The 21,599-nt window shown below is 46.0% G+C and overlaps 1 protein-coding gene across 2 annotated transcripts in view; it reads left to right on the top strand.

The window, feature by feature from the left end:
• WRN (WRN RecQ like helicase) overlaps nt 1–21,599 on the top strand; it is a 109,057-nt gene that overhangs the window by 66,287 nt on the left and 21,171 nt on the right. For both annotated transcript variants that reach the window (XM_054986098.1, XM_054986100.1), the window contains 9 exons: nt 272–364; nt 2,257–2,398; nt 6,885–7,055; nt 7,360–7,454; nt 8,250–8,313; nt 10,929–11,002; nt 12,575–12,662; nt 13,316–13,428; nt 17,315–17,429. In XM_054986098.1, coding sequence (XP_054842073.1) covers nt 272–364; nt 2,257–2,398; nt 6,885–7,055; nt 7,360–7,454; nt 8,250–8,313; nt 10,929–11,002; nt 12,575–12,662; nt 13,316–13,428; nt 17,315–17,429 — 955 coding nt within the window. The remainder of the gene's footprint in view (nt 1–271; nt 365–2,256; nt 2,399–6,884; nt 7,056–7,359; nt 7,455–8,249; nt 8,314–10,928; nt 11,003–12,574; nt 12,663–13,315; nt 13,429–17,314; nt 17,430–21,599) is intronic.

Genomic DNA, 21,599 nt, shown 5'->3' with positions numbered 1-21,599 from the left:
GAACTGTCTTCGTAGCTAACATGATGTCTTTCAGAACTGGGGCTTTTGTTTTGGAAAAGGTCACTCCGGGTCTGGTTAATATTTTTGTATTTTGTAGTAGAAAATTCATACTTAAAAAAATCACATCTGTTTCAGGGATAATTCAAGGTTAGATAATTAGCTCTCGGGTGAATCAATTGATGATGATGATTTCAGCTCATTGTTTTCTTCAATGAATTTAACATGTCAATTCTTGTTCTTTTATTTAATTCCCAACCTTCCCCCTGAGCAGAATCATCTTGTCTCATTTTGAAGACAAACAACTCCGAAAGGCCTCCTCGGGCATCATGGGGACAGAAAAATGTTGTGATAATTGCAGATCCAGGTAAATGCTCCTCCCCAAAGATTAAAGGTTCGGAAGAACCATCTTCGCTCCGCTTATAAGACAGATGAGAATAAATCTCTACTGGCTTTCTGCTAATGAAGTATCCTTAAAATATGTTGTTGTTACTCCTGAGAAAAAGTGTCTGTCAGTGTGTGTGTGTAATTCCGTTTAGCTGTTCCCTACCAAAAACTCATTTGTAGAATGTAACATAGAAGTTTGGTATTATTATTTATGCTATTATCCCACTTTTTCTTTAAGAAATTGGAGGTGACACGTCTGGGGGTTATCCTGCCTTTATCCTTAAGTGAACCTGAAGGGTTAAAACGAACGTGTCCGGCTCAGGATCACCCAGTGATGTCGATGGTGGAGTGGGGGTTTGAACTTGGGCAATCCACGCCCGACACTGGATCCACTGCTCCACTTACCCCCAAAGGCCCTCCTGTGCTTTTAAAACAGTCATATTATTGAAACGGCCCTGTCAGGCAAGAATATAAAATAAAAATGTGAGAGGTGTTTTTAAAACCTCTGTTAGGAAGAATGAAACAGGAGTTTAAAGTTTGTCATAGAAAAGTAATCAACATTGAATGCTGTTAAATTGCAATTGGAAAATGATTCTGTGAACATCGGTCGCTGCGGACGGCAGAGACGAGAGTTGTCCCCCCCCCCCCGTGATGTCCGTTTCCATAGCTTGTGATACGATAGCCTGCAATGGCTGGGCAGGAGCCATGAGACCCAGGTCTGCTCTCCTTCTTTCCCCTCTTTGCCACGTCGGTGTTTGCTTCTTGGCTCAGTAGATAGTGGCAAAGGTGCTGGAGGGGCTGCACATGTGCTGTTATGCGTACGGACCTATTGGCTTTCACGTAAACTGGACATACAGGGGGATGTTGGGGGTAGGGTCTTGTCTGAGAGGAGCAAGTGCAGTGCTTGCTTTCCCCCATAGGAATGAATGGTAGCCACTCAGTTATACACGTACACGTCCCAAGCTCCTGATGTCCGCTGAACTCTGAAGTTAGTCCCCCCACCCCGGCAATCTTATTTGTTCCACAGAACTTAATAGGAGCCAGTGGGAATCAGGCATCCCCCTTAATTTCATAGCCCAGCCTTTGATTCTGCTGCTTGGACTCTCTCGTATTTTATGCATACATAAGGAGCAAGTTAGAACATGGGAAGTAGTGGTAATAAGTAGCAAAATGATGACAGGGAGAATGTGTGCAGAGAAGAAATTTGCAAAGGGTGCCTGAGTGTGCCTCACGTCTCAATATGCACAAACACCTATTGCACCTCCAAGGGGATGCTGCCATTGAGGACCAGGCAACCCTTTTGACACAGCTGTGTGTGTGTGTGTGTGTGTGTGTGTTTGCCGTAACCCTAATGGTCCATTTGTTCATTTGGGAACAAAATAAGGACTTTGCGTTATATGTGCAATGGAATGTGGTGGCTGAGATCTTGTAGCACTGCACTGTAAGATCTTTCCCCCTTATGTCGCCTACATAATTGGTCTTCTTTTTGCAGGAGCAGGGGTTTAACCCGCTCTCCAGTTTTCTTAACACTTCTGGATTTTTTTATGCTAACTTGAGGGAGAAGGGCAAATGTGTAGGAAGAATCTCTTCTGTCTGTACTGGCCCCATTCTGTAGGTGTTTTGGTGCATAATTCAGAATTAGATGTAATCATATGAGAAGGAAATACCCCTAGGATGGTCACTAAGCTTGCCCCCTGCCTCTCTTCCTCTCAGTGACAGAAAATTAAGCCTGATCCTGGGTATTGTTTTGCATTCACCCCACGGTGTAAAACTGAAGCATGATGGAACAAAAATAAATAGGTGCATATTATTCTGACCACATCATTGTAAGAATCTTAGGAGCTTATTTTTGTTTGGTTTTTTTACTTTTAGGAATATTCACTCTGTTTATGGAGTTGACACAGAAGACACTTTGCAAGATTTTGGTCAGCAGGCTTACCTATTGATGTCTGCAGTATGTGCCTTAAATGAGAAATTTGGCATGGTTGTTCCAGTCCTGTTTCTCAGAGGATCTGTAAGTATTATGGGATAGGTTTACAACTAGGTAAAACTCATGGTTTTGTAGAAGGTGGGGAAAAGCAGATTGCCACTTGTGTGAGGGGCTGTAGCTCAGTGGTAGAGCATCTGCTTGGCATGCCGAAGGCCCCAGGTTCAATCCCCAGCAGCCCCAGTTAAAAAGGCCAGTCGCTGATTTGAAAGACCTCCACGAGAAACCCTGTCTGGTTTGTAGATTGTAACTGGGAGTGTGCCTCTGGCCATGGCATCCATCAGCCACGCGTTTCTGCAATGGGAGTCAGTTTTTGCACCCCATACAAACAAATGGGATGGCTGGGGGGCACCTTCTTTGCAGGGTCCAGGGTCTCCCTGGAACTTGAGGGGTCTTTAGAGGACAGTTAGGAGTAGGCCCCCTGTAAATTCGGTGGGTTTTGCTTGCAAAATGCCACCCCAGCCTCCTAGATAGCCCTCCTAGTTTTCCCCATAGGGAATAATGGAGATTGGAGGTGGTTGGGGGTACCTGGAGTCCAATCTTCGTGGAACTTGGCAGGTCTTTAGAGAACAGTCAGGAGTATGTCCACTGTAAATTTGTAGATTTATTTTGCAAAAAGCCACCCCCACCCCCCTGGATGGCCCCCATAGTTTCCCCCATAAGGAATAATAGAGACTGGAGGTGGCCGGGGGCATCTTGTTTGGGGAGCCATAAAATGCCCCGTGCAGTCCAATCTGCATGAAACATGGGAGGTCATTAGAGGACAGTTAGGGGTAGATCCCCAGGAAATTTGGTAAAATTCAGTCCAAAAATGGCCCCCCAGTCCCCCAGAAAGCCCCGAATCATGTTTCCCATTGGAAACAATGGCCAAATTTTACCAAATTTGCTCTGTACTGCCAAGGAAGATTTAAGCCTGCACAAAGTGAAGGTGCATCATGGGATACCATCCCTCATTTCCCCTACACCGGCCAAAATTGGCACTCTGCACTGGTGACTAACTGATTATGACCATGGACACTTGCAAATGCAACCACGTGAAGTGACAGGATACGTACAGGGACTGAAGTTACAGGACACGCGCTCAGCTTGGGTAAACGTGAACACGGGGATGTTGGAGCACACGTACTTCTAAACTCTTGCACCAACTCACGTAAGTTGCCTCGAGTGGTTTGGCCCTCAGTCAGCAAGTGTGTTAAGAGTGTCAAACTAGGGTCCAGGAGGCCCAGATTCAAGTCCTCGTGGAAACACTGGGCGTCTTGATGGGATCACATGATGGAGCTGCAATGTGGGGGGGACACATAGAAACCCCCTACCCCTGACCATATGATTCTAGTGTTAACATCACTGTTTTTCTGATTCCTGGAAGATACGTGGAGCAGTTCAAATTCAAAAAGTGCTCAACTTAGTCTCTCTCTGATACTATTACTGTCTATAGAGTCTGGAAGCCCAATCTATATGCGCCATAACCTTCCAAAGTGCCTGGTGGACATGGGCGTCACTGGTTTTCAGGCCTTTCTGGAAGGTAGATTTCAAAAGGTGGTGCTGGGGGGTGTCGGCTGGGCCCCTAGTCAGTGGCGGATGGAGTTCCTCACATTTGCATCTCGTCACCCATGCTGTTTAATATCTTACATGAAGCTGCTGTGAGAGGTCATTGGGGGATCTGAAGTAAGTTGCAAATGACAGTCCAGTGTATCTCTCTGCTCCGTCGAAGGAGTGGAGGAATGAGATGTCTGGAGGCTCTAAGGGTTTGGATGAGGACAAACTGAAACTGAAATCAAGGTACAGTGAAAGTGCAGTGGTTTGAGGGTAAAGCAGACCCAGGGATAAGGGTTCAGTCTGCACTGAGTGCAGTTGTATCACCCTAAAGCATCGAACTTGCAGTTTGGGCATGCTCCTAGGTGCTTCATAGACCCTGGATATTCAAACGAGAGAGACAGTTGGGACGGCGTTTTCCACCTCAGGACGGGTCATCAGCTATGGCCTTTTCAAGAATAGACAGACCTGGAGACAACAACAGTCACGATTGCCTGGGTAACTTCCAGGCTGGACTACTGTAAGGCATTGTATGCGGGGCTGCCTTTAAAGACGGCTCAGGAGCTTCAGAAGGTGGTGGCCAGAGTGCTTGGAGGGTCACAGCGAGCACATCACCTTCTGCCCTGTGGCAATTTCTTTGGCTGCCAGTGAGTTCCCAGGCCCAAAACCAAGCGTCCATGTTAACTTCGTGGCCCTAATCGGCCCGGGTTCGAGGTACTGTACTGCTGCATCTATACTGACTTGTACACTAAAAGGCCTTTAAGTTTTGCCCCCAGTGCATGTCAGTTTGTAGGCGCGTGTAAGTAACAACTGCCGTTATCTTTTTAACAGCTGTATGGATTTTTTGTAGTCTTCTGTGAGTATATATTTTTAAATAGAAAGGTGTGGTATCAATCGCATAAATAAATGAAGATGGGTGATCATTTGTGCAGACTTCAGCAATTCAGTGGAGTGTTCAGTTCATGTAATAAAATTACTTAGAAGAATGTATCGTACTTAGGAGAAGGCCATAAAAGATCTCCTTGTTTATTACATATAAGGAGCATCAGAAAATTCACTCTGCCGCTTGTGTTAAAGTGCTTGTTTTATTTGCTTTAAAACTCTTTTGGCGTGAGCCGCCGCTCTCTCTTTGTTCTCGGCAATTTATGAGTCTTAATGTACCAACTAAACATTTTCCCAGAGGGCTGCACTAATTCTAATAAAGTACCATTCCAGTTTTAAACCTGAGTTTAGCTTTTGTACAGTTTTTAATTTTTATTTAACAGTTGTGTGTAGGAGGCTGGTTGTGGCACAGTGGAACTAGAAATATCTTCCACTTATCACAATTAAGTAACTCGTGTTTTATAAATATGTTGTTTACATGGATATGCCTTACAAAAGTTTTGCTGATAGTTTATGAAGAATTATGTTGTCATCAGTTTTGTTCCACCTGGAAGACTCTTTCAGTAACAAATAAGCACAGGTGGGCACCTAGGTAGGCTTCGTGTGGGTTGCAAGAGAGATCAGATTTCACCTGTTATTTGAAATCTGAGTAAGTGTTCAGTGGTGAACAAATCCTCCTGGGAACCTTCAAATTAAGAAGTTGCCTTGGCTGAAATTTTATACGACCCCTGTTAAGCCACAAGAAAGCACAGAACTTTAAAACATACTTGAGGAAGCCACAGAGAGGTTGTTTATTTTTAACACTTTCCAGAGTTCAATATTATTCATTATGTTACAGCCTTGGTTACGATGAAGCCCTTTAAACTTTGATCCTAAGCATGTTTACTGAGAAGTCAGCCTGTATTCAGTGGCGCAAACCTTGATAAACGTGCTTAGGGCTGAAGGCTTAGGGAGGAACTAAATGTTACAAGAAACACAGGGCTACACTGTTTCAAGTTGCTTTCTCCCCCTCCATAACACCAGCCCTTGTTATCCTTACATTCTTATGGAGTGCCCCCCCCCCACCACACAGTTGGTTAGTAAAGCTAGGAAAATGCCCAGCATAATGATAGCAGGAGACTGAGTTAGTTGTAATAGATATTCCAGTGGGGGGGGGGGGGAACCTGACGCATAGTGGTTGTTTTCAGTGGCAGCCCTGTGTTTCTCGGAACAAGCGGTTCCAGTCGGAGCTATTAAGGTTCTTGGGCTATTCTGGTCCAGTCTATGGCCTATTTGAATCTACTTCATGTTTCCTGAAAATGCGGCGTTTCAGATGCTGGGTTAAGCAGGAATCCTGATTCGTGTCAATTTTTCATACATTTTTTTTTTTAAAATCCTGGCGTTCCTCTATAGAGCTCAGGGTAGCATCTCTCTCTCTCTCCTTCCTCCACTTCGATCCTCACAACAGCCTTTTGAGATGGGTTAGACTGAGAGTGAGTGGCTGGCCGAAGGTCATCCAGCAAGCTTCATGGTGATTTGAACCTGGGTCTCCCGAATCCTAGTCGAGCCACACTGTACACTAGCTCTACATGTGACAAAACTCAGTGCCAATGTAATGGTTGGTTTTAGTTAGACCTGTGTGTGTGTATTTATACTCCAGAAGGGAGTGGGAAAGATGGAGGAGGGAGTACCCAGTTCTGTGGTGATAATATTTCTCTGAGCCACCACCATGTGTTCTCTTTTCCTGCCTCTCCCCCCACCCCCATGCGGTAATGAAAAGCACGCTTCAGGCAGTTTGGGCCACGTGTATGTTGTAACTTCCTTGCAAATCCACTGTTTTTCAGTGGGAATTTGTTTTCAACAACCTCTTCAGGATGTTACTTTATACCCCACCCATCCAAACCCTGACAAAATTTCTTGTTCCCAAACATCGTTGTCATACCTTTAAATAGCTGTCCCAACATCGAGAATATGCGCGATTTCTGGGCTGAGTAGAGGTGCAAAGACATTATTTCGAGTGTGATATTGCACAGCAACAGGAAATGCTGAGAATGTCCAGAGAAGCACTTTTGTACTCTTTAACCAGCTATGTTTGTGTGGGGTGTGTGTTGAATTTCAGAATTCGCAACGTCTGCCGGACAAATACCGAACCAATGCTCTTTTTGGCAGTGGGAGGGACTGGCCGGAGAACTTGTGGAAGGCACTGGGCCGGCGGCTTATCGTGGAGGGCTTTCTTAAAGAGGTTTCTGGGCAAAGCAAATTTTCAACCACATGCAAGCTGACTCGGATGGTAAGCCTGCCACCAAAAAGCTGCTATATCGGACACTGATTTGTGCAGTGGACTCTGACCTAAACCTGTTTCGGCCAGCTAAGAAAATTCACGCTTGATCTGTGCTTAACAGTGGAGACTCCTTCACCTGTGTATGACAAAGGTGCTAACGTGTTTCGATGTACTTTTATTTTTTTTGTCATTATAGTTTTATCGTTTATCGTTCGTGTTTTATTTGTGCGCTTGATTTGCTTGATTGTGACGGCCTTTGGCCGCATGCAATAAACATTATTCTGAGTTTTAAATCTGTTTTGGTATCTCTCAGGGAAGCGAGTGGCTTTGTAAAGCTAGAAGCGAATCTGAGCGAAAGCTGCTGCTACAACCTGATGAGGAACTTTATGTCATGAAACCTAATGTCAGGTGATTATTATTGCTAAGTCATGAAGTTATAACACATGTTTTAAGGACTTTGAGGCTGCCCGAACTTTAGCTATGGCTTGCTGTAATGGTTTAGTTGTTCACTGCTTTGAGAGCCCTTCATTGGGTAGAAAGGTGGCATTAAAAAGTTTAAATGCTGTCCCTGCAACTTGGGTTGTGGCTACAAGAGGCCAACCCAAGTCATTTTGGCAGTTCAGAGAGAAAATCCAAATTCCCTCCTTTTCAGTCAACACGGGACACAATCCACTAATCCACGGGGAAGCTGTTTTGTGAAAGCCTCTCTGAAATGAATAGGAGCTGGGCACAAGCCATCCTCATACCGAGGCAGAGCTCCCGCCCGGGGTCTTGGACTGGAGACTTCAGCAGCAGCCTGGTTCTTCTTGCAGTGGTGGCAGCTTGCAGGAGCCTGCTCTTTACTGCGCTGCAGGTCACTACTGAAGATGGCCAGAGGAATGAGCTCACTGCAGCGGGGAGCTCAAGGGGATCGAGCAGGACCCGCTCTGCTCTTGGGCCTTGATTGGCTTGGGGCGGGGCCTGCTGCGGGTGCTCCTGCCAGCTGAAACATAGCGGATGGTGACTCCGTCCAGGGCCTTGTCTGCAGTGGCACCCTTCCAGGGGCGCTCCCTAAGCCTGCCTGCTCCCGATACTTTAAAAAAAATTAAAACCTTGTTTGTTAGTTGTTTTTTTAAAAAACTTTTCTTTGTCATTAACAGAGAAAGCAATAACAGTAATAAAAACTGGTCAAATTGATCACATTTTTTCTTCTTCTCTTTCCAGCTATCAACAATCACCTATGGCTGCAGGACGTCTCTCCGATGCATCTAAGCTGATGCCTGAAAAGGTCTGTATTATGGCTCGATACAGTTTGTTGCTAAACAAAGACAGTGACCCAGTTTGGATGAACATCTAAGGAGACAGCAGAACCTATGTAAGCCTGGAAGAGCAGGGGTTGTAGCTGCCCATCTGTCCCTCTGGGCAGATTTGTCCCGCCTCCTGAGCCACTGGATGTTCCTGTTTGGAGATGTGCAAAATTCAGTGAGCACAGACCAGGATACATGATTGCCCCATAGTCTTTGGGCCTTTATGTGCTGGAGTTTTGCAAGCAGGCTTCTTTGCAAATGTTGTGTCCACAAGCAGACACCCAGGAGACAGCATTGCCCGGCATACTCCTGCTCCCTCCTTGTGGGTGGCCTCCCTCTGCTTAAAAAGTATTTGAATTGGGCCAGTTGGTATTCTGAACCATGACTTCTGAAGCTGCGTGAAATCTTGATTTATAGAGTGGACCCAAACAATGCGCATTTCTATATTTTTATGTGGTGGTTGACTACAGTGCATTAACATGTTGATGGCGAATTAAAGAGAGTCAATTACCATCATTTTCTGTTAGTTGCAGTGAGGGTGGTGCGTTGATTCTTGAAGCCTGCCAGGCAAATCAGTGTTACTTGTTATGCTCATCAAGTGTGAGACTCTTCTGTTTAGACTTTTATTTAGGGCAGTGATTTTTCCATTGATGGTTTAGAGTTCTCTGGGATTCCTTGAAAACTGATCTCCCCTTTTTGAAACTCACGGTGATCAAAAAGCTGCCCAGAAAGACCGCTTTGCCCACTGCTACCAATTTCTCCTGCAATGTGCTGCCACAGCATGATGTTAGGTGTGCGGTAGGCAAGTCCAACGGGCCTGGCTGGCATTACAGAGAAACTGAGGATTCCACTTTTAGCACACCCAAGAATCCTCTGCAGAGCGCTGGGGTCCCCTGGCAGCTGTGCAGTGTTCTAGGTAGAAAGCATTCTCTGAAGTTTGAAATTTTATCAGACTTGTTACTTTGTCAGCTACTTAATGCTCTACGCAGAGGAAAGATCTGGCAGCAAAGGCCAGCCGGGTAAGCGGGGCTTGTTTACCTGCATGTGAGGTGACTTGCTGATGGCCCAAACAAAACGTTGTTCAAACCACGTGTTGCTCAAGGTTGGGGATCCCCCCCCTGGCAGAATAAGAGTGTACTGCTACCAGTGTAGTCCCACGGAAGAGGGAATTGGTGAAAGGACAAGATTTTAATCATTGTGGCAGGAAGAAGTTTTGTGGGAATTTATCTTCCAGCTTCAGAGTCCTTAAGGCACAAATTTCATATCACGTTTTCTTAATAGTTGTAAAGCCTAGACACTTGCTTATAAAATGGTTTTCCCAGGGCTTTTTTTCTGGGAAAAGAGGTGGCAGAACTCTGTGAGTTGCCCTTGGAGAAAATGGTCACATGGCCGGTGGCCCCGCCCCCTGATCTCCAGACAGAGGGGAGTTTAGGTTGCCCTCCGTGCCACTGGAGCGGCATGGAGGGCATTCTGAACTCCCTTCTGTCTGGAGATCAGGGGGCGGGGCCACCAGCCATGTGACCCTTTTCAAGAGGTTCCGGAACTCTGTTCCACTGCATTCCAGCTGAAAAAAAGTCCTGGGTTTTCCTATATAACAGTTCAATTTTTTAAATAAGTGAATAAAGATATGCTGATGTGGTTTTGCTAGTCATATTCTGCTTTTTGATTAAATGTTCAGTGCAGGTCAAAAACTAGCTACTCTATTCTTACAAGCACAGCAGAATGCATTAAAAATATACTATCTAATAAAGGCTGGTATCTGACGCATAGCAGTTTCTATTTGCTGTCCATTACCCATCATTTTAACAGGCTCACTTAAGAGGCACAAGAGCTTAATGAGAGACAGGTACCCAAAGATGGTTTCTCATTATAAGGCAGAGATGTTGAAGTGGACAGAAGGGGGTACAAAAATGGTATCTTTTGAACTGGTGCTCAGAGAAATAGAAATGCATGACTCCCTCCACAGCTGCAGTTAGAATACCAGGATCCAGCTTTGGGGAACATGTTCTCCCTTCCAGTCCCCTCTGTGGAGTGATTTCCCCCTCCTGCCTGAACATCAGCACCACTTAAGGTTGCAATCCTAAGAAAGCGTTTTTGGGAGGGTGCCCCATTGTATAAAAGGAGATGCTTGGAATTGCTTCCAGCTGTGGTTAACCACAATTAAGATTAATCAGAGTTGCCATGCTGTCGTGGTTTGAATTGTGATGAACATCCACGTGAGCAAACTGCAGTTAAGGCGAAGGGCGGGTGGGGGGAGTCATGTGAGAAGGGAGTCGTGATCATTGGGGGGGGGGGGTTGATGTGTTGCCTGAAGCTCACTCCTGATTTCTTAACAACAGCTGTCACAAAGTGCTCGTTATGTCCACGTCCTGTTAGTAAAGATTGTTTTTCAGAAAGGCACTTAAAAAGCTTTACCTTTCAAAAGTGATTTCCTGATACTAAAAACGAAAAGTTTCATTGTAATGGACCTCATTTACCAGGTAGTTGATATTCGTTTAAAATACCATGGTGGTTTTTTACTGATGGTATTTGTTCCGAGCAAGTTTGAAGTGCGTGTATTCATTTTCTTTCCTTTTGATTTTGTATTTCTGAGAAGACATCTTTGCAGGAAATGTTCTCCTATCAAGAAGCAAATAAAGTCTCTAGGGGGAGTTCGTTTCCAAATCCAAGGTAGTGTTACTAAAGTTCTCTTCCTCCGCCTCTCCCCGTCACCTTTTCTGTTCTGTCTTCCTCTCATCTCTTAAGAGAATATTAAACTATTTGAGTGTAAGAACACCCATTCTATAGTACGTTGTGGTACTAGGGCTGTCAACTACGTTAAGAGTTTTTAGATTAGATTAAGCTCCCTTTTTATGGGTTAATCAATGGTTTATTATCTGCACATTTCTAGAAGCTCATGGGTATATTGGTAACAGACCGAAGGAAGCTGGTTTGATATAATGACTCCTTCCACTCAGCAAGGAGTCTTCTTCTGTCATAGTAATTGAATCCAGTCCAATGATAAATGACTTTTTTTTGCCATTTCCTTTTAACAATATACGCCAGAAGAATAATTATCTCAAAAAGACACCAGGGCCGTCGTCACACGGGCATCTCTTCCGTTAAATTTACAGCACATAGCGTCCCACCTGTTATCGGCACAGTAACGTTTCTTTGGGTCACCTAACGGCTCTTCGCGCCACCAGCTGTCCACACCGAAGCACTCTGTTCTGTTCTCTCTAACCGCGCAGAAGCAGCTCCTCCCCCCCTTTTTTTATTATTCTGGCGTTTAATTCCGCTATAACGGAATAACAGCATATAAACATTCCGTTAGAGCAAAACACTACGACCCTTTTGTTTTTCCAACTTTGAAATTATATAAATAGCCCTTTGCCCGCAGAAAACTCCCTGTCTGACGTGATCCCCATCGCTGAAGACTCTGCCATGGCGATTCAGTCATTTTTACTTCAGCAGAAAATTTGCATTGTGTTATGTCGTTATGGCATTATAAGGACATAATAAAATTTTAAAAAGGGGGGAGTCGCAGGAAGAAATGGATTCTGTGATTGAAGGGAGAGCATAGGACGTTGCGAGGTGAAATACATCGATGTGAGGCATTCACACTGAGGCACAAAATAGCACGACTATCAAGCACAAAGCAGAAGAGAGAAAATCGCTACAGTGTTGGAATAAGGTGGGTGTTTGCCGGAAAATAGCGCCATTTTAGCGCTAAATAAAAGCCCGTGTGACGACGGCCCAGTATACAGCCCTGAATTTTGTAAATTGTCCTTGCTGCTTATGCATCTAAATCTTAGGTTAATTAAGTTCATTTATGAAAATATTTGTACTCTTCATTTCCTCTTGGGTCAAGGCAACTTATACTGCCTCAATATACCGGTTAAGCCGGTTCCTTTGCCCCGCGCTTACTAGAGTGTGGTGCCTGGGTGTTGTTTTTGCCTCGAGTCTACTGAGCGAAGGAGCTGACAGCTCCTTAAACAGGGTTTAAGTCTGTGGCACAGAGGCTGCACCTCTCTCTAGGTCTGCCACAAACTCCCTGGCACCTGAGCTGCAGATTACAGATTACAGCTGCAGATTTCCCAGGGATTACACCAAGTGGTGGACCTTCAGATTTCGTATCCCATTCCCTGTTGGCAAGGCTTGTATTGCAGTTCAGTTGTTATATTTTAGGGACATTTTTTGGTCAGCTACCACTAATACCGGCTGAACAGAAATTAGAATGTGTGTGTTTCTTTCCTTCCCTAGTTCCATAGTGCAGACACCAGCTAAACTACTTCCTGTGCCCCTGGCCCCTAAAGAATCTGCTATATCTCCAAGGGAGAAGGAGTTGCAGGTGAGTATGCCAGCGGGCAGTGCTTGGACATGAGGCTCATGAGTAGGGCACAAGCTTTTTTGGAGGTGACCCCAGGTTCAATCCCTGCCATCTCTGGGAGGAGGTACAGGGGAAGGTCTTTCTGTGCCTGAGATCCTGAGGGGGGGGGTGGCTTTCAGCCAGAGGAGACAGTAGTGATCTACTGGACTTACTTGATGTAAGGCAGCTTCATATTTTCACTGTGATGTGTAAATTTCATGTGTCATCCAGTTAAAGAAATATCAGTTAAAATCTTTATGAGTCTTAATCAATTAATTTGTAGATACATATCTGCGTTTGAGTAAAAATCATTAGATCAGAAGGAGGGGAAAGCATACTTTTTTATTTTGGAGCAGTAGGTACCATCTTAGAAGAGGCAGTTCATGGGAACGTATAGGGAATGCCATAAAAATAAACACTTTTTAAAAAAACATTATCTGCCTAGTTAGTTGGTAGGGGCAACATTCTTAAGCACAAATGCTTAATTGATTGCCTAGTTAATCAGCTAGGTGTTGTACCTCAGAATCTTCCAGTACTCTTAAATGCAAGCTTATCTGCTGCTGTTTGACCGTTTTTGAGTCATATGTATGGCATTCACATAAATAAAGTAAGCCTTGACTCTTGTCTTTGAACAGACGGTTCTATATGGCAAGTTAGTGGCAGCCAGGCAAAAACTAGCCAGTGAGAAGGACATCCCTCCTGCCATTTTAGCAACGAACAAAGTGTTGGTGGACTTGGCCATGATAAGGTAAGTCTTTCGTTCAACTGGACTAAATAAACAAATATAAGTCGATTGCTTTTTGAAGGCTCAATTAATGCCCTGGAAAGAGAGAGTAGCGCTTTTTCAGAAGGCTGAAATGGTATGATGGAGTCATTGTTGCATGTATTATATGCCCTTAGAGTGCTGAATTAGGGTCTGGGACATCCCGGTTTGAATCCCCACTCTGCCGTGCCAGCTTGCTGAGTCACCTGGGGTCAGTCACACACTCTCAACTTAACCTACCACACAGGTTTGTTGTGAGGATAAATGGAAGTGAGGACAATGATGTAAGATGCTTTGGGTCGCTATCTGGGGAGAAAGCCAGGGTTTAAATTAAGAATCTGCTAATCGACAGGTCGTTATGACCCTTTTACTATCCCCTTTGAAGGGAGCATGAAACAGGTTTTAACCCTACCCTGGGGCATAAAGGGCCCGGTGTCATAAAGGCCAAAGTGTTATAAAGTGAGGCCATCGGACATCACCAATAGCAGAGTGCATCTTTGTAGAATAAGATAGAAGCCCGGTGCCTCTCTAAGGGATAACATTTATTTTCTGTGAACTTTTGTGAATTCAGTTTACTTCTTCAGATATCTGTGTGTTTCACAGCCTATAACTGTATTGTAAGTGACAAGTCTATTCCTTTCATCTGGAGCTGGGCTGCCCTAGACCATGCTGTGACTTCACACAGAGAGTCTGAATTCTTCAGTCCAGATAGACAACACTCTGTGGGGAGGAACAGCTAGCTGTCAAGTCCGTTAAATTCCTTTGTCTATCCTTATTGATGATTTACTCTACAAGAGAAAGTAAAAATAAAGTAAAAGTTTAGTGGTCTGCTGCCTTGTCCTCTACTCAGTTTCCCTACAATTCTTTTTTCACATCTGTGTTGCTTTGTGGGCTCAAAAGGTCTTCCCTTTGTGGGCCCAAGGTCTTCCCCGCTTCTCTTCTCAGGGGAGGTTGCTTGTCCTCACATTAATTGAACTATTAATTCAGTTCAGTATTTTCCCTGAGACTGAAAAAAAGGGTTTTATTTTTGAGTGTTCCATACTTGTTAAGGAGGACAGATGGAAAAGCCTATTTTAAGTCCAGCTCATCTAACTGTGTGTATTGCGGTCTTTACAGGTGTGCTTGGCTGTCTTACTCACACGTATCTCTACCCTTCCTGCAGAGAGTCCCTCTGCTGTTGGGGGTGCAGACTGCTGGCGGCAGAATCCCAGCACCTTCGCTGTTCATCAAATGCACAACAACTAGGGTATCCTCTCTGAGGATGCAATAGAGTTTCCTTTGCCTTTTCAGTCTTAATCAGTACACATTTCACTAAGATTATTCAGTGTCTTCACTTTCACAATTACAGTTCTGTGTTGTTATTTACCTGTATGTGTCACCTTGGCAGAATGCAGTCTTCAGCTGAAGTTTCACACTTCATGGGATACCCAGATTTGTCTTCTTCTTTCCTAGACAGAGCCATTCTCCTGCTTTCAGTGCTCTGTTCTTCCCAGGGCAATCTTGTGATGCTGTGGCTCTGAGATGTAGTGCTGTCTCAGGGGCTGCTCCTGCCTGGAGGCCCTGCTTTGAGGGTGTGCCTCCAGGTGGCTCCTGGTCTTCTCCAAAATGACCTTGTCATACTTCTACTGCTGCTTTCATCACGAGTACCAGACGTGCATTACCTTTCTTTGTCTGGATTGGCTACAAATGCTCCCTGCCATTGCAATGCATTGCAGTTATGTTTTCCCCAGCTGACGGGCACCATCTCCTGGATACTCTGATTGGAGGCATGGGCTCTTGGGCCTTGCAAGACGCTGTGAGGGTCCATGCCCTGCCATTTTGTTTGCTGCCAGGGACCCCTGTCGTTGGAGAATGCCCTTGCTATCCCACTGGCTGGTATTTTATGATGTCCACATAGTTCTGCTATCAGCACCAGGTTCGTTGATGGTGCATACTGTCCGTCCTTTTTTTAGCCCCCTCACACCTGCTTCGCTGTTTTCATTTTTCTGGTGTGGCTCTACTATGTTTTCACTCCTGCTGGTTGCTTTGGCAGTTTTGGCCAGCTCCTTTTTCTGCATTATGGCAGTAGTCTCCGTTTTCCGCCCCCCTGAGTGGCGACTGCTGCTCCTTGACTACCATACCTTGTATCTCAAAGTGGGTGAGAGTCTCCACTGAGGCTACAGCAGGTGTTGGGCCCTTCTCCTTGCGCTATTGGCTGTGTTTGGGACTCAGACACTCTAAACTTTCCTCTTCCTTACTGGATCTCCAGCCAAGGGGTGTTGTTAACTTTTTGCACCTTCCTGTAGCTTCATTTTTAGCGCACAGCACTTTCACCTGTGGAGTGAGGGCACCAGGAGTTCTGAGCTAGGTCTTCCCGTTCATAGTGTTTCTCAGTGTTGATGTGTCCAATGCCCTGGCCAGGGGTTGGCTTTCAGGCCAACGCTCTCTGACAACACTATCTGTTGTATTAGTCATTCGGGCTCTGAGAAAGACACAACCCATCCTTGGTAGATTGGTAGAGCCCTCACCCTCTCCCTTGAGTGCATGACTGTTCAGTGCCCTTTCCCTAGCACGGCTCTCCCCACCAGAGTGCTGTTTTTCCCCCTTGCTGCATTCCTGCTTGTTCTTTGGCAGGGACGCTTCTAGAGAGCTCCCTGCTTCTTTAGAAGCACCTCTAGGCGAATGTCCATGAGACACTAAGCCTCTGTTGGGAAGGGGGTCCTCCATAGGCTCTTCCTTTGAGAGCCTCACACCCACCTCCTCCAGTAACTGAGCTTGCCCCTCTCCCACTGTGGGACCGCACAGAAGCCACGAAGATGAACACAGGGTTGCACTTCCCTGTAACTTGTTCCTCGAGTCATCTTCGGGGCAGGCACACATGCCCCCCCTCCTGCCCCGCTGTGAACTCTCTGGAACCCACCGCCTCTGCTTAGTGTTAAATTTGGCACATAAATGATAAGAGCTCCAAGGCCCCTCCCCTCAGGCAGTTTGAACTTGGGCTAGTGATAAGCAACCCTGCATGGCTTGTTCCAACCTGGGAGCTGTCTCTTGCAGGCACTTTAACACAGAGGCAGCATTTAGAAGCAGGGAATAAAACGGCAATACTTTGGGCAATCCTGGGGCCTGAGTTCAGTACCTGAAACTGGCTCCAGCGCCACCAAAAGCACACGTGTGCAATAATAGAAGATATAACTATTCATGTTAAATATTTCATTGTAACCTTTCGAAGTACCAAAGTAAGATGACTTCTGGGCACGTAGGGTTGTCTCTCCCCACCACTGTTGAACTTTAGCCAGTCCTTGTGTATCTGGAGGGAGGGGTAGGTCTTCCCTCTCTGCCTTCCTGCCCTCTCTCCAGCGTGAGGCTGTAGCTCAGGGGCTGGAAGGGAGGCCCAGTGACCAGGGAGAACGAGGGGGGGAGTAAAACTCCTCCTCCTCCTCCTCCTCCCCCCGCCCTGTGGTGAGCTTGCTCTTTTCTCAGGTGGTTGTCACAGTGGTGATGGTGATTCCTCTCTTCTCTGTGGTCAGCTTGCTCTCCTCCGGGGTGCCTTGGTGAGAGCATAGAGGAGGCAGAGAAGGATGAGGCTTGTTGGAGAAGACAGGTCCTGTACTTCCATCCCCGGCCCAAGGCTCTCACCTCGGGCAGGCTCCCCATGTACTCATCTTCCAGTCCCTCTGGCAGCAGCGGCTTCAGGCAAGGAGCCACCTGTTGGCCACAAGTTCCACCAAACAACGGGGTTGCCCGCTTTCTTGAAATGTGGGTTGGATGCTGTATGAGAAAACAGGGCTTAGAAGAGCCGCAGGCAGCATGTTAAGACAACCACATGTGGCTCCCAGAGCCCCTGAGCATCACGACTTTTGTCGCTGAATCTTGGGATGTTTCCTTCCTTCAGGCCTACGACGGTAGAGAATGTGAAGAGAGTTGATGGTGTTTCTGAAGCAAAGTCTGCCGTGTTGGTTCCACTCCTGAGCACAATCAAGGAATTCTGTCAAGCAAATAATCTCCAGGTAAAGTGTGATATCGTTCAAGATGGTTTATTTTCTGTGTGCCTCGCAATAGCCTTCAAACTAATATCTGATTTCAACTTCCGTGGCACTCTGTTATAGTCACCATAATTTCTCATGTGAAATGCCAGATGCTATTTCCTTGTCAATCTCAAGAGAAGGCACAACTTCATATTCATAGAAGGCTTATCAATAATCTCACTGGGGAAAAAGCACCAATGTGGGAAGGAGTCAATAGACACCCAAGTCCCAGCAGGGGGAAAGGTGGGGAAGTGGCTAAGCTGGAGCCAGCTATTGATTGCCACGAACAGAAGAGAGGCAGTTTCCCCTCCCCCCCCAGATTTATCCTGCAGCAGACCTCTCACAGCCCCTTCCTTCTGTTCCTGAGGGCCCCCTGTCCCCCAGGAGCTGCATTTGGGGGAGACCTTTGTGGCCAGTGATAATCACACTAGCAGCAAAACAGCAGGAGGTGGTAAGACCCAAGGATCCTATCTCCTCCCCGTTGCTGGAGCACAGTTATTCAGCCAATGGAGCCCCCTCTCAGCCCGCTCCCAATGAGAGGCCCATTCTGAAGACAGCTGCGGAGAGTAACGAGGTGGGAATGGCAATGAACCCACCTGCTAAACCCTGTGAAGAGACAGCTGGGAAACACGCCTAGATTTCACTGAACAATACCTGACAGCAGGTATCCCTACGTTCTGGCAGCATGAACCGGGGTTGTCAGATTTCTTGTCCTAGTAGGACTCCTGTCCCTGCCACTCTCATGTTAGCTATGACTTGACCTGTCAAACCACTGTCAGAGGTACAGGAGGAGTTCTGTTAGTACAAGAGAATTGGCAACCCCAAAGCAGAGCCACCAGATGCATTCTAGTCAGTGCGGCTCTTGGTGTAGACCAGGGGTGGCCAAACTTGCTTAATGTAAGAGCCACATGAAATAAACATCAGATGTTTGAGAGCCACAAGACATGATGCATTGAAGTGACTTCAGAGGAAGAGGAGGGTTTGGGGGAGTGTCCTGAAAGTGACATCACAGGAAAGGTTTTGGTGCAATATGCTGGAAGTAACATCATCAGAAGGAGTGGAGTTTGGGAAGAGCCATCACCTGACCTTTGACTTGGAAGTGACATCACAAAAATGATGTCACATCCTTGCTAGGCTTCACCCCCAAAGTCCCCAGGTATTTTCTGAGTCAGACCTGGCAACTCCAACATTTTTAATGAAAATATGAAAGACATGGAAAGAAAGAAGGAAGGAAGGAAAAAAGGAAAAGGGAGGGAAAGCATGGAAAGAAAGAAGGAAAGAAGAGAAATAGAAAAGAGTCCAGTAGCACCTTTTAAGACCAACCAACTTTATAGTAGCATAAGCTTTCGAGAACCACAGTTCTCTTTGTCAGATGCATCTGACGAAGAGAACTGTGGTTCTCGAAAGCTTATGCTACTATAAAGTTGGTTGGTCTTAAAAGGTGCTACTGGACTCTTTTCTATTTTGCTACTACAGACTAACTAACACGGCTAACTGCTCTGGAAAGAAGAAAGGGAGGGAAAGACATGGAAAGAAAGGAGGAAAGGGAGGGAAATAAAATAAAATAAAATGTACACTGTAGACCTTGCTTATGTTATGCAGTGCAGTGGAGGTAGGAAGGAACCGTGCCTCTGTACCCCATGGAAAGTTCCCTGGAAAGAGCCGTGAGAGGGACAGAGACGGGACGGGATAGTTTTCTGTGGCTGCAACAGGCGGCGTATTCAGGCCTTCGGAACAGGTCATAGTGACCGAGATACCACTGAAATACTCTCCCGGTTCCCATGCCTCATCCCGGAGAAGGGTTAGCATTATTTATTTATTATTTATTCATTTTATTTATTTATTTCATCGCATTTATATTCCGCTCTTCCAGCAAGCAGGCTCAGAGTGGATCACATCAGAGTCTAATAACAAGGTAGCAAAGTAGCTAAAACAATTCCAGCTCATAAAACTCGGCAACATTCGTATTGCACAGTCCCTCAGCAACCCAAACCCGTGGGGCGTGTGGCTCGCTGCTAGGTGTTCTACAGACCAGGGGGACAATGCCCCCCTCCTGGCAGGAGGCTGGTTGAGGGGAGATGTACTGACAGCGTTTGCGGTCAGTCTGGCCCTTTGCGCAAAGTGCTCCCGTTCTTTCCCTAGAGTTGCCATTACCAGAGTCCCTAATTGTGAATTCTGATGGTACAGAACATACGGCCAGAGAGTGCCCCAAACCACGTGGCCTGTCGTCTGAGTTGTAAGAGTCCTGGCAGGGACAGAGAATAAAGACATTCGAAGAGCCATACTGAGTCAGACCAAGGACCCATCACTGAGTCCAGCGTTCTGGTCACACGGGGGCCAACCAGTGCACAGGCAGGATGGCAGCCGCAGCAGCCTCCCACCTGTGCTTCCCAGCAACAGGTAGAAATAGCAGCAACATCCGACTAATATACCGCCCTTCAGGACAACTTAATGCCCACTCAGAGCGGTTTACAAAGTATGTTATTTTTATCCCCACAACAATAATCACCCTGTGAGGTGGGTGGGGCTGAGAGAGCTCTGAGAGAGCTGTGACTGACCCAAGGTCACCCAGCTGGCTTCAAGCGGAGGAGCGGGGAATCAAACCTGGCTCTCCAGATTAGAGTCCTGCTGCTTTTAACCACTACATACTGCCTCTGATGCTGGAGGGAGTAGATATCCATCATGACTAGTAGCCATTTACTAGTAGTCCTGTCGTCCATGAATTTGTCCACTCCTCTTTTAACGTCTTCCCAGTTGGTGGCCTTTCTGTGGCAATGTGGAACAGACAACAGGCAGGACTTCTTCACAAGTGTCTATTTAACTTGTGGAACTCATACCCTTCTGAAGAAGTCCTGCCTTTTGTCTGTCTTGAATTTCCCAGCCATCAGCTTCAGTGGAGAGTCGGAGAAAAGCTGCTGCTTGCCCACTCTCTCCATAATTTTATAGACCTCTGTCATGTCTCCCTTTACTCGCCTTTTTTCTAGGCTCAACAGGCCTAAGTGTTTTTCATTTTTTATACCTTTTCATTTTTATAATAGTCATTTTTCATCTTTTATAATATTTTTCATATATTTATATACTGCCGTAGGAGAACTATAGCTGGCTGCACATTTTGTCAGAACCTTGTGGTTATGCGCAGGGTGGGAAGTGGGACTGTTGGGTTCCCCCCCCCCATTGAGTTTAGTGGGAGTGTTTTGACTTATTATCACTCCCCTTAAGAAGGTATTACGTTGCCTTTGGGATGTGGCCCTGGGCTAAGAGCACTTAGGATGCTGATTGTCCTGTTCATTCCCCACCCCCCTACTGATATTCAGTTCTGGCCCCCGACACCATTGTAGTTGTGCTGGCATTGGGGGTAAACCAGCAGGGCATTGTGTTGGTGTTGTTGAGGATGTTACACTGGCATATCTCCCAGGATACACCAATACTGGGGGACTTACAGTTCAGTCTTATGCAGAATTACACCTTTCTAAGCCCATTGATTTTAATAATCTTAGAAAAGATTACCTCTGCTTAGGATAGCACCTAAGATGAGAGCCAGTTTGGTGTAAAATAGAGTCCAGTAGCACCTTTAAGACTAACCAACTTTATTGTAGCATAAGCTTTCGAGAATCACAGTTCTCTTCATCAGATGCATCAGTTTGGTGTAGTGGTTAAGAGTGCCAGGACTCTAATCTGGGTTTGATTTCTCCACTCCTCCAGTTGAAGCCAGATGGGTGACCTTGGATCATTTCACAGCTTCCCAGTGCTCTCTCAACCCCCCCCCCCACCTCTCGGGGTGTTTGTTGTGAGGATAATCATCATAAGACATAAAAGCCAAACCGTGTTCCTCACGACTCACTTTTTATCCTTGCACATATGTAGCGGTGCCTAGAACCTATGGGATGGAATTAACTGAAAGCTTTTTGAGAGTGTTCCGAGGGAAATGGTTGGTATCTGTAACTGTGAGAGGAGACAGTTATTCTGTGAGCGGAGGGATGGTGGAAGAGCTCTGTTTCACTTTGGGGATGAAATCAACCCAAGTGGCACATTGGGAAAATTAATTATTTGTGACTGAGTCCTTTTATAAACATTTGAAGGTCTGTACTGAGCTGGATGAACCACAAAAAAAGAGGGTTGCTGAGGAGAAGGCAGAAGCGAGGGTGCTCCTGA

The sequence above is a fragment of the Eublepharis macularius genome, chromosome 8 (assembly GCF_028583425.1).
Source record: "Eublepharis macularius isolate TG4126 chromosome 8, MPM_Emac_v1.0, whole genome shotgun sequence".
NCBI classification, from domain to species: Eukaryota; Metazoa; Chordata; class Lepidosauria; order Squamata; family Eublepharidae; genus Eublepharis; species Eublepharis macularius.
The sequence above is the reverse complement of the archived record's forward strand: the minus strand, read 5'-3'. Positions and strand labels throughout refer to the sequence as shown.